The 25,964-nt window shown below is 46.1% G+C and overlaps 1 protein-coding gene across 5 annotated transcripts; it reads left to right on the top strand.

Annotated features, from left to right (window-relative positions):
- Nucleotides 1–578: 578 nt before the first annotated feature.
- Nucleotides 579–25,602, top strand: PPM1D (protein phosphatase, Mg2+/Mn2+ dependent 1D). 5 transcript variants are annotated; one of them, XM_066201930.1, is made up of 8 exons: nt 579–598; nt 1,363–1,427; nt 2,537–2,627; nt 11,152–11,377; nt 13,390–13,514; nt 19,382–19,572; nt 20,797–21,036; nt 24,054–25,602. In XM_066201930.1, exons 2-8 carry the CDS (start codon nt 1,410–1,412, stop codon nt 24,597–24,599), a joined length of 1,437 nt encoding a protein of 478 aa, XP_066058027.1. In that variant the 5' UTR covers nt 579–598; nt 1,363–1,409; the 3' UTR covers nt 24,600–25,602. The 5 variants fall into 5 exon arrangements, with proteins under 5 accessions (XP_066058027.1, XP_066058024.1, XP_066058026.1 ...); XM_066201927.1 differs by having other exon boundaries at nt 580–598; nt 11,149–11,377; XM_066201929.1 differs by lacking the exon at nt 579–598 and adding an exon at nt 629–700 and having other exon boundaries at nt 11,149–11,377.
- The last annotated feature ends 362 nt before the right edge of the window (nt 25,603–25,964 follow it).

Raw genomic sequence — 25,964 nt, 5'->3', positions numbered from 1 at the left:
AACACCCAGCTAATATTGGCCTTTCCATGACCTCCAGGTGTGTTGGCAGCTCACGTGAGCAGTGTTTGGTCACCCAGAATTTGCTGTTACAGGACACTGTAATCATAAAAATGAAAGAAATTGCATTATTGTATGAAATCTCTGTTGCTCATGTGTTTTCTTAGCTCATCTAGGACTGCTACTGTTCTTTTTATTTTAAAAGTCATAGGAGGCAGAGCTCCTGTTGTTTCGCTTGGGGCACGTTATTTCTAAAACCCAAGCTGTTGCTACTCCTCCCAGTTTTGTGAAAGGACTTTATTCTTTGTCCTCTATTTGCAGAAAGAAATGTTATGGGGTGGGAAGAAAGGAATGTGACATAAAGACACCATGGAAGATTGTTTTGTCCTTTTTCTTTTTTTTTTTTTTTTTTCCTTTCCCTATTGGTAGCTTCATATTTTTCTTTTATTTTCTGAAATGATGAGGATTTGTTTCACCTGAGGGAATACAGCTGATTCCTGTTGGCAATTAGCCCCCCTGGGGGTAGAGGCTATTTAGCTCAGTTACTTATAGGGCCTGGTAAGAGCAGGATAGAGCTGGTCTCCAGTGTGTGAAGGAAAAGGTATTGATAATGTATTAAAACTTTTTTTTTTTTTAAACTTATAATACTCTTTATTTTGCTTTAAAATAAGGTACCTGGATTTTTTTTTAAAAAAAGGCAAAGGTAAATATGCTTTTCAAGTGCTGTGGAAATGGGCTTTATCCTCTTGATAAATTACTATGTTTTGAAAAATGAGCCTGGCTGCCCCTTCCACTGCCTGGCAAATTTTTTTTGTAGGTAAAGCTGGAGTGTGTGCCCATTCAGAAAAAAAATAAATTCATCTGCGGAGGAAGAACGTTGTATAAAGCCTCTCTAAATTGTGTTATGTATTTAGTCTGCAAAGTATTTTGGTGGAGTCTGAAAAATAATCTTTATGGCAAAAGCAATTTAATCTCTAGGTAAAGATAGAATTTAAATATGTAAGAGTTTGGTTTTTTATTAAGACTGCGTGGCTTGATAAATTTATATATTGAACAATTCTGTGCTCTTTTATCGTAAATAGTTTCTTGTTAAAGATGTTAGAGAGAGTTGATGGAGTTCTCTGTCACTGTGTTGAGATAGTAAATAAGCTTCAAAATAACACATTTAGCAACAAAACTGACTTACCACAGATTATTTTATTGACTAACTGGTTGCTTCTTGGTTATAGATTTTGTTTAATTTCTTTATTTTATATTATTTTCCTTAAGCCATATTGGGAACTTATTAACAAACCATCTCCATTCAGCAATGTGCTTTTCACATCCGTGAATTATTTTAATGCAATCGCTCATTAATCATTGCAGATGTTAGAAAATCCCTCTGACTCCAATGCTTGCTGGCAGAGCTTCTGATGGATTTCCTTATCTTTGTTGGTATCTTTCTCTTCCCTTTTTTTTTTTTTTTTAATGTGGAGAAACAGTTAAAGGAGTTTAATGCCTGAAAGCAGAACAGGGATGGATGTTGTTGGGGAGAAAAGCCTTCGGTGGGTCTGGCTGCTGCAATCTGAGCTTTTTGAAGATGCAGCTGGGGCTCTGAACCCCTCACATGCACAGAATCTGCAGTGTGGCCCATCTGGGTGTCATTGTAGGGGAGGGGGATGCAGACAAGGCTTATGAGACGGGTAAATGCAGAAAGAAAATCGAATCGTGGTTATCGTGGAAACCAAAACCAAACTGCTCCCAGAGATCAAACAGCCTCTGGGTTGTCAGAGCTCCCTGTGTGGAGGAGATTTTACATCTGCAGGCATGGTTGTGTGATTTTAGGCGGGTGGGCATGGAGACTGCTGATGTTCTGTCCCCTAAAAAAGCTCAAAACCCCAAAAAAAACCCCAAATCCCAACCAGCTATTGGTATTGAGTTACTATTTCTGGCCACCAGTGACTTGCTGAAGCTCCCCTCTGCTGGAAGAGGCTGTTCTCAACCATTTCATGGTTCCTTTCCATTTCTGTTGGCGAAACCATAGCTGGGCAACTAACAAGTCAATTTAATCTGAAAATTACTGCAGAGAGCAGCAGTGTTGTCTTTGTCTCAAAATTCTGACTCCGTAGCTGAGCTTCAAACTGAAAATAAGGGTTTTTTGGTTTTTTTTTCCCCCTGGTGTGCTTGTAGATTTATATTTCAGCCAAATGAGGAGCTGAATGTTCATTAAAGCTCACGCAGGAAGCAACAGAATTGTCTCTCTTACAGCTGCTTTTTTCTCACTGCTGTGCCCTCAGGTCAGGTAAAGTCACCTGCAGCCTCACCTGACTCATTTTTAGCTGAAACCAATTAGGAAGTGGTCACATCAGGAGCATTTCTGGTGGGTAAATTTGGGAGGTGATTTTTGTCAGGGAAGTGGTGATCAGCCTTTGGGAGCCCTCTCGCTGACCCAGTGAGGGACTGAGAGGGGAGGCCTGCAGATGCTCTGCCTTTAAATGCCTGTCTCAAATGATTTTGTAAATAAATAAGTCCTATATATATATGTTTTTTTTTTCCCCAGGAATATAATTTTAGAATGCCTGGATGGAAAATATGGAGTCTGTTTCATGTGCTGCCAATGAGAGAATGTTGTTTGCCTGCTTTGCTCAAAGGTAAGATGCTTGTCAGGGAGCAAAAAAAAAAAATGTTTGTAACATTCATGTGGTAACAAAGAGGAAGTTTAGTGTGGATGGAGTTGAAAATTTGATCTAACTCATCAATGGGAAATGAAGATTTGCATCATTATCTGTCATGCTTTAGGCTTTTCAGATTGGAGCAGCAGTTCTTGTTTTGTCATGGATTAAATGCTTGCCCATGTGAGCAGCTTTGTTTTTTAATTTCTGTGGCTGGGCATAGTTAGTGGAATAAGAGGTTCTGAGCAAGCAATAAAAACCTGCTGAATTTCCTTGCAGTATGCTTATTTTGAAGTGGGGAGGAAGTGAGCTGCCATGGATAACATATGAACCTACTATATCTCCTTGATGTGGATATTAAAGGAACCTTGAAAATAGTTTATGGGGAAGTTGTTGGAGGCTTCTAATTTTAAATTCTTAACAGGAAATCATTAAAATGTAGAGGAGCCAACGTAACAGACTGTTGCTCTAAAACAAGAGCTAAATGCAGAGCATCCACATGAACTTGTCAGATCTTTTTTTTAATGGGTTTTTTCCCTTTCCTTTCATGTTTACTGTAACCCAGATAAATACATTTTCATTTCTGTTTTTCATATGCATCCAGCTCAGGATCCCATTCCGAATGAGAATTCAGACCTCAGGGCAAGAGGAGAAATTCACATTTTCCATCAGACCCAGGGGTGTCAACCCCTTGTGTGGTCAGGTCCCACCTTCCTTCACTGAGTGACAAAAACCTTTAAAAGCGTGGATTTTGTTCACTTTTAGTTTCCTCTTTTACATGAGATTGTCATGCTCTGTGTGAGCCCCTTGCTGAGATGGTTGGCACATTTCACACAGGCTATGCAAGAGGTGTAACCACTTTTGGGCACTGTCATCTGGGCTGATGAAGCTTAATTAGGGGCTTAATTAGGGGCTGGAGGATGGAGAAATGTTGAGGTGTCTGTAAGCACCAAGACAGGAAGGTGAGTCCCCAAATGCAGAGATTATTTTCAGGTGAAAAAGGCTTTGGGAACCAAAGCCAGGTGGGCTCTGCTGCTCTCTGCTGTAATAATTCCTATAATGAATAAGTTTGTACCTAAATTATGAGCTTTTCTACAGCTGACGTTAAGCTGAAGTGAATATTCATGTGTTGATAATTACATCGATTTCATCTGTCAGAAAAAATGAGTCGTGGCTTTTGCAAAATATAACTTGGAGTGTCTTTAAAGCTGCTGGGGAAGAGAGGGCAGGATGCTGCTCCCCCAGCACCACATTGGGATGGGGAATTAGGAAGAATTTAAATGGACCTCGTCTTGTTTCTTTTGGTTGTCTGGTGCAGCTGAGGGGAAGGAATTCTGCTGTAAAAAAAAAAATATATATATAGCTAATTTAATCTAAGCCTATGTGAGATTTTTTTTAAAAGCCCCAGTTAAAAGAAAAAACTGAACTTTTCATCACAAAAGGAATCATGGCCTTTGATTTTGAGAAATGATTTAAGTTAGTTGAACCAGAGCATTCTGAGGTGGATTTATTTCAGCAACTGTTAGACAAAGTGAAGATAAGCTGTCGTTAAAGTCAAGTAAATATCTGATTGTGTTTGGGTTGCAAACATTTTATGTGAAATGAATTTACTTCTTACATTAAAAAAGCTTTTAACAGTGAGTGGTTTAACCTGACCTCTGTATCTGAAATATATAACTGAGGAACCATGAGCAGTTTTTGCTTAGCATTTGCTGAAACAAGAAAAGCACTCCCCGTTTTTATAAATGCATCAAGGGTGCATAAAAATTGCTAAATTGCCCTTCAGTTATTGCCTGTTGCTCAGGTCCTGGGGTTTGGAAATGACAGTGGTACTTTCTGTCAAGCTTCATCTTTGTTCAAACTTTTTCTCCCTGCAACAAACTTCATCTTTATTAGAATGTTTTTTTCTCCCTGCATCTTCAACTTTTATATGTTCCTATTTCTGTGACGGTCTGGTTTAGCTGAAGGGTTTTTGTTTTTTTTCATGAGCTGAAGGGCTTCAGAAGAAAATGAGGAAATATGGTTCGAGTTGCTGCAGGATCTGCTGGTTGTGTGCCCTGTAAATCTTGAAGCACTTTGCTTTTCCAACAGCACTTGGGAGAGTGTAGCTGTTGCAGGCAAAAACATCTTCAATGTATTGTAATTTGATTGAATTTGTGAGCGCAGGTATGATTTATATGGGTAATTGTCTTGATTGTGGGAGTATTGACAGAAATGAGGCACTTTTTCCCTTGGAAAGGCGAAAGCAATACTTGGATATAAAAAGACAGAAATACCTTAGGGTTTGAAAAGGAGTTTCCTCCCTCATAACTGTTTTTTTCCTTTGTTTCATTCTTTTTACCAGACTACCTAAAGTATGTTTATGTAAAGTGTAGGGGTAGGAGCCGATCTGTGTGGTTCTGTTCCTGGAGTAGCTCGTGATTTTCCACTCAAAATTATCTGGCTCCATTTATCCAGCTACCAAATAGGGATGCTGTCGCTTTTTTGGAAGGGTCTGTCCCTGTGATGACATAGGTCTGACAAGGTTATTTTCTCTCTTTTTGTTGATAGTTTTAAGTCAGTTTGTTTGTTCTCTGGTTACTTTGTAATTAAATTATCCTGCAATGCGGGTGGCAGCGCAGGCCTGGCAATTGATGTGTCATGTCCGTGGTTTTTATTTTAATTAAGAGGGAAATAGTGATACATTGTGACGTTTGGGATTGCATAAAGCTCAAATTAGTCTTTGTCTCCTTTACAACACTGTTGAAATGCCCAATATACTTACATAAAATACTGTTATGAAACTTCATGGTCAGATTTTTAAAGCAATTCTATATTGGGCTTGATGATCTGGTGATTGATCTGAGGGTATAAACACCTGTAAAGTAGGAAGGGATCGTTACCTGATTGGATTAGTGTGGATTAATTCATTAATGGCTCTAACAGGTTTGCAAAATCCCTCAGTGCTCCAGGAATCCAAGGCTTTGTTGAATTTTTTTTTAAATGTTTTAAATACTGCTGACTTTAATGTGGTTGATGGTAGGAAATCCAAAGGGCTTGCAGTTCTGAAGCCAAGCAATTATCTCCAGGGAAGTATTTTTGCAAAATTCTGTGGTGGTTTTTTGCTGTAGTGAGAAGTAGCTCTGGGAGCTGGCAGTAAAGCAATGTCTGGAATTTCAGCTATAAAAACGAAACGCTCAAACCCCTCCAGAGTGAGGGAAACGTCTTAAGCGGTCATGAGCATAAAACGGTGCAGGGATGTGTAATCCCAGAGGGGTCACTGATGGGAATCAAGTGGGAAAACAGGGATGAAAGCAAGGAGCAGGGAAAGATGAGGGTCTGAGTAACCGTGGGGTTCCTGGAGCGAGGAAGGACGGGAGGGCTGAGGAACAGCCAGGGATTCCTGGAGCAAAGGGGAGGAATCTTGTGCTTCCAGCTGTGCATCCCACCGGCGGTGCCGAGGTCTGTGCGGAGCCTTTTAGGAGCGCGTGTGGGACACTCATCGCTCCCTGCACCTTCCTTGGGTGTTTACACCCTCAGATCCGTCCCCTGAGCACTGACAGCACCCCAGAGACCGGACCTGTGTCAGGAGAGGATCAGGGAAAAAGGCTCTTCCCCCGGCGCGCGGGGAACGGGCTCTCCAGGGAATCGGCACGGCCCCGGAGCTCCAGGAGCGTTCGGGCAGCGCTGCCGGGGGTGCCCAGGCTGGGATTGCTGGGGTGTGTGCGCAGGGACACGAGCGGGACCGGCGGGGTCCCGCCGCCTCCCGTCCCGCCCGGGCTCCGTGGGAATGTCGGGGCTCTGTGGCGATTTCCCGCTCTCCGCCGCCCCGCGCTCCCACCCGCCGGCCGCAGGGGGCGCCGCGGAGCCCCGGCCGCGCCCGCCGCCCCTTCCGCCGCGGCGGGGCCGGCAGGGGGCGCTGGGCGGGCCGGGCCCGTTCCCGTTCCGGCGGGCGCAGGGAGCGGCAGCGGGAGCGGCCCGGGGCCGCCGCGGACATGCCCGAGCGCCGCCGCCGCCTCCTCCTCCTCCTCCTTTTCCTCCTCCGGCAATAGTCGTCGGCGGGCGGGCAGCGGCGGGAGCGCCGCGCGGAGCCGCGCCCCGCTTCTCCCCATGGAGGGGCCGTACGCGCTCGGGGTGAGCGTGTTCTCCGACCAGGGCGGCAGGAAATACATGGAGGACGTGACCCACATCGTGGTGGAGCCCGAGCCGCCGCCGGCCGGCGCGCACAAAGGCGGAGCGGCTCCCGCGGGCCCCGGCGCCGCCGAGCCCCCGGCCGAGAGCGGGCGGCGGCGGGGGGGGACCCCGCGGGCGGCCGAGGACGGGGCGCAGCCCGCCGGCACCAGCTCCGGCCCCGGGCGGCGGCCGCGCCGCTCCGTCGCCTTCTTCGCCGTGTGCGACGGGCACGGCGGGCGGGAGGCGGCCCAGTTCGCCCGGGAGAACCTGTGGGGCTTCATCAAGAAACAGAAGGGCTTCTGCTCGGCGGAGCCGGCCGAGGTTTGCGCGGCCCTGCGCAAGGGCTTCATCGCCTGCCACCGCGCCATGTGGAAAAAGCTGCGTAAGTGCCCGGCGCCCGCCGCCGACCCTCCGCGCTCTCCCGTGCCCGCTGCGCCGCTTCCCCGCCGCCTTCTCCTCCTCCTCCCCCTCTCCCTCCCGCACTATTGTGAGTGCTTCCCTCCCTCTCTCCTTCCCTCCATCCCCGCCATCCCCGCGCCGGGAACCGCGGCACAGCGCGGGAGCGCAGCCCGGCCGCCCGGCCCCGTAATTCGGGAAAACGAGAAAAACTGGAGGGCGCGCTGGGAGGAGAGAGATGTAAACACGGGCCGAGGACGCGCTGTTGTGTTACGTAGCCGGGGATGGTGCGGTGGTAGGGCTGCAGTTTGTTTTCAGCGTGTTACGCGTCGATTTCCAAATTCGATCCATTGGAGAGGTTTTCATCTTGTTGCCTTGGGCGATCGCGCTGAACTCCCCTTTAGGTTTCCTTTGCATCGTGAAAAGGAATTTAAAAAGTAATTTTAAAAAGCTGCAATGAACTGGGAACGATGGTTTTTTTCCTAACGGTGCTCCCGACTGTTTTTGTGAGTCCTGATGGAAGGACTGAAATGTGGCTGGTGTATAACTCATATGCGAGCATGGGGGAATACGCAGTGTCCCTGACCAAACAGAAAACACGCTTAGTATCCTCAGGATGATTTTGGTAGATATGGATATATGTCGTTATTATGTATTTATGTATGTGTTAGTTGTTTAATTGCAGTAGCACAGGAGTTGGGGTCGTAAATAAGTCCGTGTTAAGGAGAGGAGCATGCCCAGACAAGTGACAGTCATCATTCCTGTGCTCATCCTCCTCCCCGAGGTCTTGTGAGGCGGCACTTTGACTTTCTGAAAGACTTTCTTTCTTTCTTTCTACGATGAAGGTTCTGACTTAGTGTGGCCGTTTATATAGAACGTGTGTATGTTGTTTATGCATTTAGGCATTCAGAAGCCTCAGAGAAGAAGCCAAAGCAGCGTACAGCGTGTGAAGGGAGGTGTGGAACATGGTAAAACTGGATCCAAAATAGTGACAGCGACAGTTGGGCTTGGGAGGGAAACCTGAAAAGCAAGAATTGCGCTCAGAGCGCCTCGGGCTTTCCACGAGCTGATTCAGGAGGGGAGGAGGGGTAATTACAGTTTCAAAACGGTTTCATTTTCCTTTTTCTTGAACAGCAAAATAGAGAAGTTGTGCAAATGTCAGATAGTTGAGGAGATGACGAGGGAAGGAGCAGTGAGTTTGAGGGCACGGGGGGAAGGCTGTGAATTTTAGAAGCACCAGAAGTTGACCACATCCTTGGCAATGGGATGTGCAGCCTCCTGGGCTGCAGGGCTGGGTGATAAGCAGCGAAATGTGTGAACAGGGGGAGGTGGCATGGAGGGGGAGAGATAAAGAGTTCAGTTTTCTGGCTGTTGTGTCTGGCTAGTGTGTTATTTGTCGCTGGAAAAGTGCAGGAATCTCTGTTTAGTAATGGATGTTTAGCAAACAGCACCGGGGTTGTGGAAGCAATTACAATTGTTGCGAGAAACAGCAGAGCTCTGGCTGGGAGCCTTTGATGGCACTCGGAGGTTGGTGTTTAGTAAACTCCAGGGCGTGTTTGCTCCTCCCGATTCCTGCCGCACGTGCTGAACAGCCCGAGTTTTGTGGGACAGCCCATCATTATCTCAAGTTTATAACTTCATCCTGTTATGGAGTCCCAGTGTGAATTCTACTGACAGGCAATAATTTCCTGTATTATCACGTGTAAAGCAGCTTTTTAACTGTGTGTTGGTGACCCTGTGGACACGGGATGGAGACTGGGTATTCTGGTATCTTGGAGTGTGTGGGAGAATGGGATTTTGGAGTGGAGGATGCAGTCTTTATTGTTGGCTGTTGGAAGGGAAGCTTGTACTCAGCTGCTCTCTTAATTGTTGGAAGTCCTGGAGTCATCCCCTGATGGACACAAACCACGCTGATCATGCCAGCAGCAGAAAAACTGAACCAGAAAAATGCCCATTTGTCACCGGTGATCATTTCTGGTGGTAATTCTGCAGTAATAAAATACCCTGAATGCCAAAGATCCTCTGGAGTCAGAGTTCACTTTGGAATGACTTGAGTTTATGAGTTCAAAGTTACAAAGCTGGGTGTGAAGGGCAGTGGTTTTCAAGTAGAGGGGGGAAAAATGTTTTAGAAAGATGTGCTGTTGATGCTCCTGATCCGTGGAGGCCTTGGGTGTCTGGGTTTGATTTTAATACTCGAGCTCAGAATAAAACCCGCCAGTTCTGACGCTTTTTCTGGTTCCTGGTGAGACACAATCTCTACAGAGAGAACTGGCTGTATCTAATACTTGTCTCTGAACAGGAGCAAGGCATGAACTACAGTCTCTGGATGACAGGCAGATGTTTCCTGGTTTTGTTGAGCCTAAAATCCGAGGCTGCTGCATCATTCTTTCTCCCACAAGTGGGTGATTTCCTTCTCTCTGCTCCCCATCCTCATAAAGCCTGATTTGACTCTCTAATATATTTTATTGCTGCTCAGAGGTTGTTGCACTGACAGAAACTCATTAGTTGCAGCTTGTTTTCTATTAAGTGGATGGTTGAAGTCCTCATTACCACTTGGCTCCCTCCCTTGTTTGCTTTCCATTTGGAATGTGTTAGATTTAATATCCACAGTTAAAACTGCCAGACAAAGTACTTCCAATAAGCTGATTGAATGTTCATGTTCCTGAAATAAAGCTGCTCCTGGGGAGAAAGTGTGTTTTAGTATTTAGAACACAAAGCTAGAACTGTTGGAATTCAAATGTTTAAATCGTGCTGGATGTCTTGGTAGGTCACACTGAGGAAATGCAACTTGTATCTTCATGCTGCCTGTGAATTCTACTTCTCTAAAATCTCTTTTTCCATCCTCTCTTTTCCATGTCTTCTTCCCTCAGGCACCTGAACATCATTCAGTGGCACTAAAACTTAAATTCCTCATTCTTTTTTACTCTGTTTAAAGCTTTAGGAGACTGAAATATTGGTTTTCAGAGAGGCTAAGGTGTAACTGTGTTTCCCTTTTCTTTCCTTGTGTGTTTATTTGCTGTGTGTTTGTTGTGCCACAGGCACAAACAGGGAACACAGTGCTTTGGCAGCCTGAGCTGGGTATTTCCTGCAGACAGCTTGTGTCACAGTGGAATTTTTGTGTTGTGCTGTGTGAGCCTGAGTTGTGAAGTGCAGGAGATAGGATGTGACAGGGAGATGAGGCTCCCTTTGGAGCTGGTCTGAAGACGTGAGTGGGTGCAGCGAAGAAGAAACATGAGGTTGCTGTTGACAGTTGGAATCAACTGATAACTGGGAGCTGAGCCTGCTTCTCCTGGGTGCTGGGGTGGGGAGGAGGCTGGTGTGCCTGGGCTGCCTCCGTGGGGGTGTTGTCTCAGTCAGTTTGTGCAGCTTTGGGAGAAGATGAACTTGTGTAGACACAAAAATAGGAAAGGCAGGAAAGAGAAATTTGGGTTGGATGTAACTGGGGAGAGTCGGGTAATAGGAAGTTCAGAGGAAGTGGTTTGAGGGAAAAGCAGCTGAGGAAGATTTCCCTAACCAGTGTAGTTGTGTTATTATTCTGAATTCCAGGGGTATCTCCTGCAGAATTTAAGGAGAGCATACTGAGATAGTCTGAATTACTCAGTCCTCCAAAGGGAAATGCGAGTAGAACGTTTGAGACTTCATTCAACACAAAATGTTGCTGTTCAGCCCATGAAAGTCAAAGAGCAGTTTTCCTCTCTTCCAAGGGGATCAGGAATGTCCACAAATCCTGACTGCCAATCAAACACCCTGCCAAAATAACTGATCAATCAATCATCCCAACGAAATAACTGAATTCAGGACATTTCTCCTACTTCAAGCAGGGAAGTGAAGAGCTTACAGCATCCCACAAACCTCCGAGATGCCCATCGAGACATCCCCAGTCCCTCAGAACTAAACCTGTGCTTTTTAATCTGTTTTTTTTTTTTTTTTTTTGCCTGGTTTCTCCTTGCAGCAGAGTGGCCCAAGACCATGACAGGCTTGCCCAGCACGTCGGGGACCACGGCCAGCGTGGTGATCATCCGCGGCTCCAAGATGTTCGTGGCGCACGTGGGCGACTCGGGGGTGGTGCTGGGGGTCCAGGATGACCCCAAGGATGACTTTGTGAGAGCTGTGGAGGTCACCCAGGACCACAAGCCAGAACTTCCCAAAGAAAGGGAGAGGATTGAAGGCCTCGGGGGCAGGTAGGTTTGGCTGCTTTTTGGCTGAGCTTGTTGTGGGAGGGCGCACGAGGAGCTGAATCTCAGCTGTTCCTCTTTTGTGCTCTGAATTTTTTAATTTTTTCTTAATTTTTTTTTCTCTGAATTTTCTCTGAATTTTCTCTGAATTTTCTCTGAATTTTCTCTGAATTTTCTCTGAATTTTCTCTGAATTTTCTCTGAATTTTCTCTGAATTTTCTCTGAATTTTCTCTGAATTTTCTCTGAATTTTCTCTGAATTTTCTCTGAATTTTCTCTGAATTTTCTCTGAATTTTCTCTGAATTTTCTCTGAATTTTCTCTGAATTTTCTCTGAATTTTCTCTGAATTTTCTCTGAATTTTCTCTGAATTTTCTCTGAATTTTCTCTGAATTTTCTCTGAATTTTCTCTGAATTTTCTCTGAATTTTCTCTGAATTTTCCTTACAGCTTGTTGGGGAATAAATCACAGGGATCCACTGTTACACTGTTCTGTTTTTTTGCTAGTGGTTTATGGTACATCCAGAATTTTAATTTTCTGGTGGATCATGCAGCTGAGGGGTGGTTACAGTTCTAAGTGTTCACCAACCACTTTTTGCAAGCAGAGATTTTTGGTTTTTTGGCCTATTTTCCTTTAAATTCTGAGGAACCTGCAGGTTGGGCAAATTAACTTTCAGATATTTGTGTCTCTGGCAGGTGGGAGTTGATCAGGGGTTGTTTTGCTGTAGGTTTCCAAGGTGTTTCTCAGAGTCTGGAAGTCTCTGAAGGTTCAAAGAAGCATTCCCTAAAACTTAGTATCTACAGGAATAGTTACTTTTAATTTTTTTATTTTAAATTTTTACTGGCTCTCCTCCTGTTTTTCCCAGTCTGGCTGTGAGGCACATGGGGGGAGTGAGGTGGAACTGTGCAGCTGTGCTTGGGAATGCCTTGTCTTTCCTGGGACCAGTTAATGGGAGAACATCAGGGAATCTTCCATTAAAATGCTGTTTTCCCAGTAACAGTCTGAGTGTGGGATGAGGTTTTTCTTCCCAGCAGTGTCTGGAGTGAGCTCTGTGTGGTCATCAGTGGGTGAGATGGAGTTTTAGGATGTGCTGTTTGTGTCTCTGCCGTGCTCCGGATGGAGCCGAACACGCCCATGTCGTTCAGGCCTTTCAAGTGTCGGGAAGTGCATCTTGAACGGCTTCAGCATGAGGAATCTTGAGGCTGCTCCAGAGCTGCTCACTTTCTAATTACCAATGAATGTTCCTTGGATGAAAGGAACCTCCAAGTATCCAGTTCCTAGCTTGGTTGGGACCAAGCTTTGCTGGTTCCTGGTTTCATTAGCTCTAATTCCTTGATGGTTCATATTTGTTCTTTTTTTTCTTCCCTGCCTGGTACAGCTGCCCCAGTTATTTGCTCTGCAGCTCCTTTGACCCTCCGGTGCCATCTGGGAGAGCTAAACCAGTGCTCAGAGCAGGTGTTCACATGCAAATGCTGAGCTGTTCTCCCTGTCTCCTGCTTCCTGCAGACACCAGCCTGGGACAGTTCCTCTTTTTGTGTTTGCCTCCTGTTGGTGTTCCTTCCATTAAGCAAATCCTTCCAGGAGGCTGCTGCTTCCTTTTCTGCTGTTTCAACTGTGCCACGCTGCTGTGTGCAGCCGAACTTTGGGAGATGTAGAAGCCTGAAGGAGGAGCTGTGTGGAATTTACACCTGAGTGAGGTGATGGTGATGGCCCTCATCAGAGGGAGGCAAATCCAGTCCTGCTCTGTCTCTGACAGATTAAAAAGACACTTTTGCATATGTTGTAACCAGCCACAATTTCTTCCAGGTCTTCACTACCTTGTTATTTATTTTTTTCTGCTCTTCATCCCTCACTTTTCCCCTTGGTTCTATACGGAACTGTTAAAGTGCTATCGTGTGTTTCGAAATACTTCATCGTGCCCTCATCATTACCTCCACATTTGCATATTTAACTGGTTTTGCCTCACTGACACCGACTTCCCCGTTGCTGTTGCTAACCTCTGCCCCTCTGGTGCTTGCAGTGTGATCAATAAGTCCGGTGTGAACCGGGTGGTGTGGAAGAGGCCCCGGCTGAGCCACAACGGGCCCGTGCGCCGCAGCACCGTCATCGACCAGATCCCCTTCCTGGCCGTGGCCAGAGCCCTGGGTGAGTCCCCTGAGCTCGGTTCATCCCCGCCTTGGCCAAAACACACAGCTTACAGGGCTCTCCTGCTTGCCTTCTCAAACTTCGGGCCTTTAAAGTGGGGTTTTGATACAATGATGCTGCATTGTTTGAATAACGCTGTAGCTGAGGAGAGAAGAAGGTGACTTTTGACCTGCAGGATTTTCAGTGTCTGCCCTGCAAGGATGGGATTTAATTTTACCACCAGCTAGTCAAAAATTACAGTCCTATTATCTCAGTGAGAAAGAGCCAAGCGTGCTCTCCTTCCTGGAGGCACACAGGGCTTGTACATCTTCATTTTCAGCCGTTTTGCTGGATGGTGTATGAAATGCTTCAGTCTTTCTTTTGTGGAAAATCTTTTTTTTTTTTTTTTTTTTTAGATTTGGCATAGATGGGGTGAAAGTCAAATCTGTTTAACCAGAACTTGCCTTTATGGGAGCACTAGAGATGAGAAACTGTCTTTGAGGAGCACGTCATTCCAAGGACCGAAAGGGCTAATGCAGGACTAGAAAACTTGTGATGAATGTTTTTTTGGGAAGTACTTCTTAACTGAATTATTGTGTATCTCTTACCCATGAGTGTTAGTGTTTCTGGTCATTTTTCTCCTTAAATTCCATTGCAGAATGCCAATCTTTGGCTGTTTTTTTTCCCTTTGTGCAGTGAAGAATCTTCCATGCAGATACACCCAGAATAGGTTTGATTTGATGGGATTGTGGTTTTTACCTGTCAGAGCTGTGCTGTAATTCCTTGCTGGCAGTGCTCCTGGGTCAGCTGGCAGTGCCCATGGGGACAGGCTGTTCTGGGAGCAGGCTCTGCATCATTCCAGAGCCTTGCTGTGTCTTATTTCACAGGCAGGAATAGCTGTGCCACAGGGATTTGTCCGGAGTTGAGGAGAATGTTGCAGTGATAATGAACGTGGAAAAGTCAGCTGTGTGTCGAGCAAGGAGTCACAGGTGCCTGAAAATTAAAAATAACAACTCTAAGGACTTTTTCTCTGTAAAAAAGTCCTTTTGTGTCGTATTTCAGGTAGGGCAGAGTTTATTTTGTGATTAGAAGGAGTGATTTGAGAATTTGAGTAAATCCTTCGGAGTTAATAGATGAGTAGCAAAAAAACCCTTTCATCCCCTGAACAGCAGCACATCCCTGTTGTTCCCTCCTGGATTGCAAAATGTGGACACTTAATTTCCATGCATCTTTTTGTTCCCGTGATTGCAAGTTTGTTGCCTGTGTGGAGAGCTCTTGCTGGCTTTTGATCTGATTGCTCCCAGCAAGCTGAGCAGAAGGGTTTGGCTGGGGTTTGTGTGCAGATGGGAATGCAAGGAACCATGCATTTGTTAGCCCCCAGTGCATTCTTTCCCAGCAAGTGCATTGAGAGGGGGATTATTGGAGAGTTTTCAGGTCCAAAAAATGGGAATACTTATCTCTTATCAGTTCTTGGATTTGAAAGCTCAAACCCCATGTAGGACCAGCCTCCCCTCCTGCCTGGATAAACAAATTTTAGCAGGACAACAAGGATCTGTCAACAGAGAAATTTAGAGTTGGGATTTTATTATATTTAGAATGGGGGAGATTATCTGATTAAACCCCCTAAAATTTAGATCATAGATGGTGTTTTAAGTGTCTCTCTCTTGCGACACTTTAAAATATTTTGATGTAGTCTCGTCCCCCAGTCTTTAGGTCTAGTGCAGTTTTAAGGAGCTCAGGAGAGGTTTTGGAAATAGCAGGAACAAAACACCGTGGAAAAGTTGCACACAGCCAGCAGAAAATCCTGGTGCAGTAGAAATCCTGGTGGCCAGATTAATTCTGTTGACATTCCCTTTCCCATTCTGATTGTCAGAAGTGCCCTTCTGCCCTAAATAAGCATTTGTGGTATGCACAGTGGCTGTAATTAAGTATTTAAATAATGCTCAATTTATTTATAGCCCCATAACAAGTCAGAAATATTTGGGCTTTATGCTGTCCCTGTGAAGCGTCTGTAAGCTGCTTTAATGGGCACAGCAGGTTTTCTGTGTCTTCTAATGAACCATTTTTAAACTGTGGCAGAGTTCTGTGTTTCCACAGCTGCTTCTGCTGACCTTTTCTGGGCAATAACATCACTTTTGAAATCCGAATTTGTAATAGATCCTCATGAATCTGTGGTGAGGGATTGCCTGGCACTGCTGGAGGTGTTTCAATGAATGAATGATGAAACCTGAGCCGGGAGCCCGTTAGTTCAGCCACTCCCTCCTGTGGGAACATGAACTCTGCTCTCCCTGGGTTTTTTTTTTTTCAGGCAGGAATAGCATAGACTCACCCCTGCATTTCAGGTGGAGCAGGTAGAGGTTTGACTTCCCAAGAAGAGGAATTTCCTGCTGCCCTCTAGGAGCAGTTCTGTACCAGAGCAGGGGTCTGTGACAGGGATAGGGGAGCTGTTTTCCAGGACAACTGACTGAGTGCCAGAACTGTTTTGTGAAGCTCTCTGGATGCACATGCCATGAAATCCTGGAGAAGAGGTTATGGCTGACCTCAAATGACCTGAGGAAATTCCTGTGTGAGATTTTAGGGTTGTTTGCATGCATTTAACTCTTTTTAAAATTAAGTGGCACAGCTGCCAATCAGTTTTTCCTTCCCTGCTCCATTGTAGGCCACGAACCTGAATCACATGGAATTGTATAAATGCATTTACAGCAATTTCCAGCTTCTATTGATAACTGCTTTTCTGTTTTATCTCTATAAAGCCAGACAAGCTTGGGGTGTGTTTGGGAATCTTTTCTTGTCCCCAGGATATCTTGCTGCAGCTTGTACAATTTTCTTCAGCCCTGAGACAAAATAATAAATGTGCTGTGCGTGCTTTGTTCTGGGGATCTGTGTGTTACACACATCGTGTGAGGGCACCTGTGGCTCCTCGTGGAGAAAAAACTTCGATTTAAAAAGCTCTGGGATTAATCAACCCGGGGTTTTATTTTGGATTGAGTTATGAAAGTAGTTTTCTTTCCTCTATTAAAACCAAAAGCCCCTTTTATATGCAAAAGAGCCTCTCCAGGAACTGAAATGAAAGACTTGATTTATGTGATTCCTGGACATGCTTTTGCTCTGAGAAGGCTTTGAGTTGAATCCAATTCAGCCCACTTACACGATGGGTGTTTCTGTTTGTAACTTCCATTACTTCCCTGGCAGCACTTGACTTAGAAGTAGGTTTGTTGTTGCATTTTATAAGGTAACAGCAAGCAGATAAGAGAGACTGCATGGCTTGATACGTTCTTACAGGCAGCTGAATTAGTTTCCTGCTCCTTTAGTATCTGATTTCAAACATCTATTTCATTTCCTAAGATCAGTATAGATCTCTGTATATGATTCTGGTTTGAGTCAGGACTAAGAAACAGTTTTTTTCTAGAAGATATAGAAGGAACTACATTAATAACTTTCTTCCTTTTTTTTTTTGGTTTGGAAAAGAAATATGCAAACCTCACACTGAAAGAAATACTCCCAGTGTGTAAGTTCTTAAAGAACAAGCCTTGTCCAGAGTTCTGTAAATGTTTGGGTTTTAATTCAGACCAAAAGCAGTCTGGCTCCCCAATGGTAGCCTGAGAGGCTGGCATTGCAGTAACACCAGCCCCTGGCACACCCCAGGCTGCCAGAGGGTCACTGCTCTGTCTGCTTGCTTTGGAGCACAATTAAAGATTTCAGAGCACTTTGAAACGCTCAGGGAAACGTGTTCTCTGCTTGCTGGCTGCTCTCCTCTCCCTTTTCTTTTCCCAGAGTTGGGAGAGAGGCTGCCAGGGGAAGTTCCTCTGCAGGCTTGTGCTCCTGGGGCTGTATTCCTTGTGTCCCTGGGGTGCTGAGCTCTCCAGCTGGGCAGCAGCTCCAGAAAGCTTTGCCTTAGGCTGAGGAACTCTTCCCTTCAGGGGAAAAAAACAAAACGAAATAAAAATATCAATGTCCCCCACGCCGTGAGATGGGCTCAGAGCTGGGACTGTGAGAGTCACTCTGTGCCCTTCAGCAAGTTCATAATCCTTGGAGCTGGCCTTGTGGCCACTGTGATATTCCCAGTTTTCCCTGTGAGGAGCCTCCTTCCTCTTGGAGCAGGTCCCCTGGAATCAGTGTGAGGATGATTGCTTGGCTGTTTCCTGGGGAAGGGCAGCAGATGGACACGATGACACACGTGTGTGAAAGAACCCAAATTAATCAACATCAGGTTATTTTTATCACCCAGCACAGTATTTTTAATTAAAAAAACCTGATTCAGCTAATAACATTTTGTCATTTCTCCTCCGTGTGAGCATGAACAGCCTGGCAAATGGACGTGTAAAAATATTATTTATATATTGGAAATTGATGCTGCTCCCGTTTATTTTACCTGCTGTGGCCGTGACTGAGCCACGTGAGAAACTCATGAGTGCAGGAGGACTTTCTGTGGGCAATTCACATCCAAAAATTGCTCAGCTCTAGTGTTACAGTATTTATTTTGATCTCTCTGCCAGCTGGCTTTGTCGGGACCGAGTGCACCTCTGGAGGAGCAGGCTTGGCTTTTAATTAGCACTCATTAGCAGCACGTGCTTGTGGGGCTTTAATGAGGATGGGCTGCGGTGGAGTGGGGAAATTGAGTTGAAGTATTCCCTTTCCTGGTTCTGGAGAAGTCTTTTCAGCTGGTTGCTGGCTTAAGGCAAGGAGGAACACAGAAAAGCTGATTTATTGTCTTTAAAAGGGTGCTGATGGACGTGGAAGAAGCTCCAGGCTCTGTCCAGCAAAAAGCAAAGGAAGAGCCTGACAAAACCTCACTCTTGAGTTGTTGAGCTTCTGTTTGCTGCTCAGCTCTGACATTTTTATTAATATCTGCTTTTAAAGCTGTGCGTCCTGCACAGAGAGATGTGGCCAGTGCTTGCAAGTAATAATAAAGTTACTTTTTGGTGCTTATCACTGCAGGAAGCTGTTTGTGGACATGGAAATAAATTTTAAAAAGAGGTGTTAGGGCAAATTATTACTATTCTTGGTTTGAAGGCCTAGCCTTAGGAAAGGTTTTTAATTTTACAAGTATACTTGATAACTAGAATTGAAACAAATGGAGATGGAAATGCATTTTTCTGCTGGAGTGGCTTTTATCTGAGGATGGTTTGGAGGGAGCCCTTGAACCAGGGGATGATTTGATTTAGACGCATTGCTCAGCTTTGTTTCTGGCGAGGTGACCCCAAACTCATTGACACAGTGAGAGAGATTTAAAAATAGCAATGTTCCCTGCATGGGGCCGACCTGGGGAGAGGCTTGAGCTCTTCCTTGCTGCCTTCCTGCTGGAGCTCAGGCAGTGCCCGTGCTCCTGTGGCTTCTCTCCAGCTCCCGAACTTGGCACGGGGTGTTCAGCCGAAGAGAGCCCCGCGTGGCTCTGCAAGAGATGCTCGAGCTGTGGGAGGAAAAGGAACGGCGAAGGGAATTTAGCAGGGAAAAGGCTTCATTCTCCTCCTTTGCTTTTTCCTTTGTCCCTTCCCCGTGGCACCTGCAGGCGCAAATATTTGCACGTTTGGCGTGGGATCAGCAAAGCGAGGTTTTGCTTCTGTTGAAGGAGAACTTGTTTAATTCAGATAGGTTTTAGTTTGGAGAGTGGTTGAGGTTTCACCATTTTCTGGGTGTTTATCTGTTTCCTTTCTCCTTTTCCCCACGAATACTTATTTCAAGAGAGTAAAAGACCTCTGATTGCAGCTTGGTTTAGTTTAAATATGATTAGAAGGTGGCAGCAGCTGACTGGGCTGGAATTTTTCTGATCCTGCTGGTGACTCAAGGCTGATGCTTCTCCTGGGAAGGAACATTTTTCTCTCTCTTCCAAGACTGAGGTTTCTCCTGTGTCGTGTAACAATCCCCAACCCCTTTCTGTGCTTTGCCAGGTGATCTCTGGAGCTACGACTTCTACAGTGGGGAGTTTGTCGTGTCCCCCGAGCCCGACACCAGCGTGCACACCATCGATCCCCAGAAGCACAAGTACATCATCCTCGGCAGTGACGGGCTCTGGAATATGATCCCACCTCAGGATGCCATCTCCATGTGCCAGGATCACGAGGAGAAGAAGTATTTCATGGTGAGAGCAGTGGCCAGAAGCCAGCGTGGAAATTTCAGCTTCGTTACCTCTAAAAATTGTTCAGTCCTGTAAGGATGGAAAGTACCCCGCAGAGTTGGTGGGGTCTGGGCAGATTGATGGTTTTGCCACAACAGGGAAGTTGTTACAAGGTGGCTGATGTTAAATACCGTGGGGTTTGACGTAGTTTAAATTATTTGCTTTATGATTTGGGGAATTTTGACTAGCAGGGTGTTGTCTGTGAGTAATAAAGGAGACAATGAGTTTCTTCTCTAAGGAAGTCACACAAAATGCTGTCTGAATGTTAAATTTATTTCACATGAAGGTGCATGTTACAATGCAGACTGTTTAGACTGATTTATTTTACAAAACAGTTGAGAATTTACATGGGAGCATCAGAGGGTGAACACTCCGCAAACCCCATGAGGGACTTGGGGAAGGCTGTAGGTTGTGTTCCAACCTATTACACGCTATTTATATATACAGTGTTTATAGCACTGTATATATGTGGAATTTACCACAAACTGGTTTAAAGGTGGATTTAAGAAGATGAGTTTTATCAGTATTTCTGGAGGTGCCTTGGGGCGTGGTTTGTAGGAATGTGTGTGGCCTGGAGGTGCCTTGCAGTGTGACCTGGTGACTGGGTGCCAGCCCTGTGTGATGGTGGCCCTGTGTGATGCCCCTGCGTGCCAGTGACTCTGTGTGACACTGTGTCCCGTGTCCCCAGGGCAAGGTGTGGCAGTTGTGGATGCTGGTGGCCCTGTGTGATGCTCTCTGTAATGGCTCTGTGTGCCAGCCCTCTGTGACACTTTGTGTCCCCAGGGCGAGGCGCGGCAGTCCTGTGCCCGGACGCTGGTGGGGCTGTGTGTGACAGTGTCCCCTGTGTGTTCCCTGTGTCCCCAGGGCGAGGCGCGGCAGTCCTGTGCCCGGACGCTGGTGGGGCTGTGTGTGACAGTGTCCCCTGTGTGTCCCCTGTGTCCCCAGGGCGAGGCGCGGCAGTCCTGTGCCGGGACGCTGGTGGGGCTGTGTGTGACAGTGTCCCCTGTGTGTCCCCTGTGTCCCCAGGGCGAGGCGCGGCAGTCCTGTGCCCGGACGCTGGTGGGGCTGTGTGTGACAGTGTCCCCTGTGTGTCCCCTGTGTCCCCAGGGCGAGGCGCGGCAGTCCTGTGCCCGGACGCTGGTGGGGCTGTGTGTGACAGTGTCCCCTGTGTGTCCCCTGTGTCCCCAGGGCGAGGCGCGGCAGTCCTGTGCCCGGATGCTGGTGGGGCGGGCCCTGGGCCGCTGGAGGCAGCGGATGCTGCGGGCCGACAACACGAGTGCCATCGTCATCTGCATCGCGCCGCTGCGGGAGCGCGGCCGCTGGGACGGCGACGAGGAGCTGGTGCTGAACCTGGCCGAGGGGCCCAGCTACAGCAGCCCCGAGCCCAGCAGCCTCACCCCGTCCCGCTGCTGCACGCCCCCCCTCAAGGTAAGGGCTCTGTGTTCCCCCCCCGGCGCCCTGGCGCAGTCAGAACATTGCCAGAAATACTCCTCGGAACTCCCGACCTGCCAGTTTACGTCTCTATTGATCGTTGCTCTTCTGGATTTTTGCTGTGTGTGTCGAGATAATCTATTACTGAGGTCGGGTGGAACATGGTGTTGCCATTCCACGACTCTGGTGGGTCTCTCCCAGCTCTGGATATTCTGTGAAAGCTGCAGTTAGAACGTATCCTCGGTTCTTTGGCCTGCAAAAGTTTGGAGGGCTGGACCAACTTTTAACAGTGTTTCTTCAAAGACTTTAACGCTCTGCCTTTGGTGTTCCAATGCACGGATTTTCAGAATTGCTGCTGGTTGTTTGTTGGTAGTTGATGATCTGTGCTCCCCTCCCTATCGTGGAAGAAATTAGTACTGTTACTTGACAAACCTTGAAATGGTTCTTAAAGGAAGTTTCCTGAGATCCTCCCCAAAATTCAAGGCGGCCTTTTGAGACAGGGAGGAGCCAAATTGGGGATCAGAGGTATAAAAAGAAACTATCCAACACACCCTCTTAGAAATCAAGGCTGGGCTGCAGTTTCTCTTCCTGCCTTGCCAGGTGTTTGTGTAGTTTGCCCAGCCCAGGGATTGTAGATTGTGAACTTGTTCCTCACAGGGCGTGCTTTGATTTGAGTTGGTGTGGTTGTGGTGGTGTTGGGCTTTTATTTTATTTTATTTTTTAAGGTTAATTTGTTCCAACACATGTTGCTGTAAAGAACATTTTCTTTCTGTGCTGGGAGATCTCATTATCTTCCTTTGGTCGATTTGGTGTTCTTTGTTGGAGGCAGAGACATCATAACTAGGTTTTTCTGTAGGCTGCAAGTTTGAGTTGGTAAGGTAAAGCAGAGCTCCTCGGAGGGTTTTTGTTTTGTTGTTTTGTGGCTTTTCTTCCCCCCCTCTAAGAACTGGAGTGTAGTTATGAGTGGCTGTTTGTTTCAGTCATTACCAGCTGCTCCTGATTTAAGTCACTGTCCTTTGATGTTCTGCAGAATCTTCGGATAATTGTCCTTTGGGCAAAGGAAAAGAAAGCAGAAATTAGAAAGGGAGTTTTAAACATTCCCTTGGGAGAAACAAGCTCTAATAAAATGGCAAGCTTCAGCTTTGTCTCCTCCCCTTTCATCCAGCGGAGCAAAATCCATGAAAAGAGCTTTAAACCTAGCAAAATCCTGAGGAAAAAAATGAAATTGTAAGCGCTCCTCAAATTTTCAATCACAGTTTCTGTGAGGGAAGCAGGGATGGCCTTGATGCCTGACAGCTGCTACCTGCCAAAACAATTAATTTGGAAATAGATGGAGACCAAAGTTTCTTAATTAAACAAAAGTATTTCTTAATTGCTTGTGCTTCTGGCAGCAATTACTAATACCAAATTAATTCCAGTATTCCTGAGGCCAGCGAGGAAGATTGATTGGGTTGTTGAGAAATTCAATTGGTGATTTGTGGTTTATTTTTCCTGTTTTGTTACTCTCCAGCAGTCCCATCCCCTGCCTTTCCTTGGCTTCCCAAAGCCTCGTTCAGCCTCAGCTGTTTGCACCAGCAGGACACGTTGGGGAAAAGAGCCGCAACGTTAAATGTCTTGCACAATAAAAAACATAAAGCTGAGTTTTATGTGACACAATGTCAGAACTGAAATTGAGCAGCTGAAGGAGCGTTGCCAGAGCTGCTCTCTGTGTGTGATCTGGTGTCCTTCTGAGTTCTGCAGGAACTCAGATGCAGAATAACCTTGAAAATTCCATTCATAAAGGGAAGTGAAGGGATTTTATCTAAATGGTTTTGTCTACGCACGGGGAGCCACAGAGGAGCAGAGAGGAGTGGGAAACCAGTGTGGATGCTGGGAACAATCCTGATCATCTTCTCTTTTGGAGTGCTTTTTATTAAACCTGGAGTTGTTCTGGGTTATGGCTTCAGAAGCATCTGTTTATTCACCTGAGAGGTGCCCCTGACTGATCCAGCTGTGTGCATTTCGGTTTCCAGCACATGGTTTTCTTAAAATAATAGCTGCCATTTGCCTTCCACTGAGGGTGTGTAGTGTGGCCTTGAAATTTACTTCTGAAGGACTCACTGAGTAACCAGGGACTTCTTCACAATTAAATCTTTAATAAGGTCAGAATTCCTATCTTCAGGGCGCTGCATAAACACTTAATTTTCATAATCCCCCCGTGGATAGTGAGAGGCAAGTCTTGTCCCCATTTTCCTGTCGGTGAAACTGAGAATGAGGGGGAAACATTTCCCAGAGGCTGCAGAAGGGATGAAGGTCAGAGTTTAGGAATTTTGGTCTTTGGGACCTCACTGTGCTTCCCAGGGAGCGCTGGATGTGCTGTGAGGGATCCAGAGGCAATAAAAAGTGTAACCTTACCCAGCAGACAGGAATATTTTTAGATGTCTGTGTCTGCCACTGCCCCTGTCTGTGGGCAGCTGTGAGGAGGAGCGTGCCCAGCCCCTGATAACCTGGCTGTGCAGTAACTGAGAGTGCTGAACATGACAAAGGTCAGGAGCCTCTTGCTGCTGTTTGCCCTGCGGGTGTTTGGCAATAAATCAGAGGGCAGTGCCTCTGTCAGTGCCTGGTGCAGGGAAGTCCTGCTGATGAGAATGACACAGGTTACAGGCATTGCTTTGTTCCCTGAATTCCCAGCAGCTGCCCTCGGTGCTCTACGGCTGCAGTTCACATCCCCAGTCAGAGTTGTTTCCACCTCCCAACAGGGAGAGAAGAGGACTCTGCTTTGGAGTTGGATTTTTCCGCCTCTGATAAGGTTTAGGGCAATTCTAAAAGTGTCACCCACTGTCTGTACCCTCACAGGATCAAGTCTGTCCCTGGAAGTGTCCAAGGGTGGGTGGGAAGGGGCTTGGAGCAAGCTGGGATACTGGAAGGTGTCCGTGCCCATGGCAGAGTTTGGAACTAAGTGATCCTGAAGATCCCTTCCCAAATCATTCTGCGATTGTATTTATTCCTAAGTGTGTTGTTTCCTTTTCCCTCAGCTGGCAGAAGATGACCCCTGGCCACGACTGAACTCTGCCGAGCCCCTTCCTCCCCTCCTGCACAGCAACACGCTCTCAGAAAAATACCTGGAGCTGCCAAACGAGATGGCCAAAAGCAATTTCCCTTCCTCCGGAGGAGCCCCCAAGGATTCAGCCCCTCAGGAGGAGAAGTGCAGCAAAGCGCTGGCCTTGAGGCTCCAGGAATCCTACAGCAATGGTTTGTCGGTCAGCCTCTCCCCTTCCAACTCGGCCAACTCAGGCACGGACCAAAAAGGCTTCAAGGCGTCCCCTAACGGGCCGAGCAAGGCGCAGGAGGCGGAGAGGACGCCCCCGGCCAGCTTTAAGCGGACACTGGAGGAATCCAACTCGGGCCCGGCGCTGAAGAAGCCGCGGCGGGGGCTGGGCCGGGCCCCGGGCGAGAGCGCGGCCGCCGCCCCGCAGCGCCGGAGCCCGGCCAAGCTGGCCATGAGGCGCAGCCTCCGCGGGCAGAAGAAGCTCGGGAATTCTCTCTTCCACCCGCCCAGGAAAGCCGTGTGCGTGTGCTGAGCCTGCTCTCCATCCCGGCAGCGTGCAGAAGCAGCTCAGTAATTCACTTTTCCAGCCGCCCAGGAAAGGCGTGTGCGTGTGCTGAGCCTCCTCTCCCAGCCCGGAACGGCTTTGACAAGTGGGTGTGCACAAGTTTGAAGCTCTTCCCGTTGGTTTTTTTTTTTTTTTTTATTAAAGTAGGAACTTTTTTTGGTATCCGACAGCTTTATTCTCTCCCCGGCCTTGTACTTTGCTTGTATTATAACTGTGAATTTTTGTAGATGTGTAGGGTATAAGTCTCACTGTAAAATGTGTGTAAATTTGTATTCCTTCATATAAATGTAGTCTCTTTTCTTCCTTGTATAATTGTTATGGCGGGGCTAAGCCTTGTTTAAAAAAAAAAACAAAAACAAAACAAAAAGTAAAACGATCCTTTTTGTTAATTTACTAAAGTCATCAATTTGTATACGCTTCTTGTGAGGAGAATTTCACGACTTTTTAACTAAAGTAAATTATTAAACAGAATGGAAGATATGTATTTTCGTAGTCTGATACGTTCCACCTAAAGTGTGTCTTTTAGAGAATACACTAGGTCTATATTTTGGTTTTAAATTTTAGATTTCTCTACTCAGAAATGAAATGTATGTGGAAGCAGAGATTTGAGTCTTGCTTTTACACACCTCAATGTCGATTTTATGTTAATTAAAATACTATGCAGTATCTTATTTAGTTGTATTTTTTGTAACAATAATCGTCAAAAGTATTTAGCAAAAAAAAAAAAAAAGTGTGTTTTAAAAACTCCAACTCCCCCAGAGCATCCAACAAAGCCATTCCCATCCCCTGTTCCAAATGATGGCATTTTCTCCAGGCATCACTGCCCTCCTGAGATGTGTTTTCTGCTATTCCAATACCAATGGTGCTGCTAATACCGTTCAACACAAGTTCTTAAATTATTTTATGACTATTTTCATCGACTGTGTGGACCATGTGTATGTTCACCTCAATAAAACACATGAAAATTTGATGGGGATGCTTTTTTATTTTTTAATTATTTCAAGTTCTGTTATTTATTCAGCAGTGAAATATGAATTTATTATTACAAAAAATATTCATATCTATCTGGTATTCATTAAATATCTGAATACTTTCTCACTGTGGCTTAGGAAACAAGACATCCCACTTAGATTTATGACAGAACCGATCTTGGCACTTTATCCTGAATGTTACACTGCAGCAATATATTAACTTTTTAAATTTTTATTTTGATGGGAAAGCAAAAGGCCAGGACTTTATTCCAGTGGCCAGGCTGGTTATTTAAAGAATGCAGTTCTTTACTGCAGGAACAATAAACCAGGGGTTGGAAGCAGGCCTGCCATCTATATGTGT

Source organism: Chamaea fasciata, unplaced genomic scaffold, assembly GCF_029207755.1.
Source record: "Chamaea fasciata isolate MVZ Bird 193981 ecotype frontalis unplaced genomic scaffold, bChaFas1.0.hap1 SCAF_21, whole genome shotgun sequence".
NCBI classification, from domain to species: domain Eukaryota; kingdom Metazoa; phylum Chordata; class Aves; order Passeriformes; family Sylviidae; genus Chamaea; species Chamaea fasciata.
The sequence above is the reverse complement of the archived record's forward strand: the minus strand, read 5'-3'. Positions and strand labels throughout refer to the sequence as shown.

Coding starts and splice junctions, on each gene's coding strand:
- PPM1D (XM_066201925.1), top strand. CDS start 6,738: ATGGAGGGGCCGTACGCGCTCGGGGTGAGCGTGTTCTCCGACCAGGGC. Junction 7,183..11,148: donor CGCCATGTGGAAAAAGCTGC/GTAAGTGCCCGG, acceptor TTCTCCTTGCAG/CAGAGTGGCCCAAGACCATG. Junction 21,037..24,053: donor GCTGCACGCCCCCCCTCAAG/GTAAGGGCTCTG, acceptor CTTTTCCCTCAG/CTGGCAGAAGATGACCCCTG.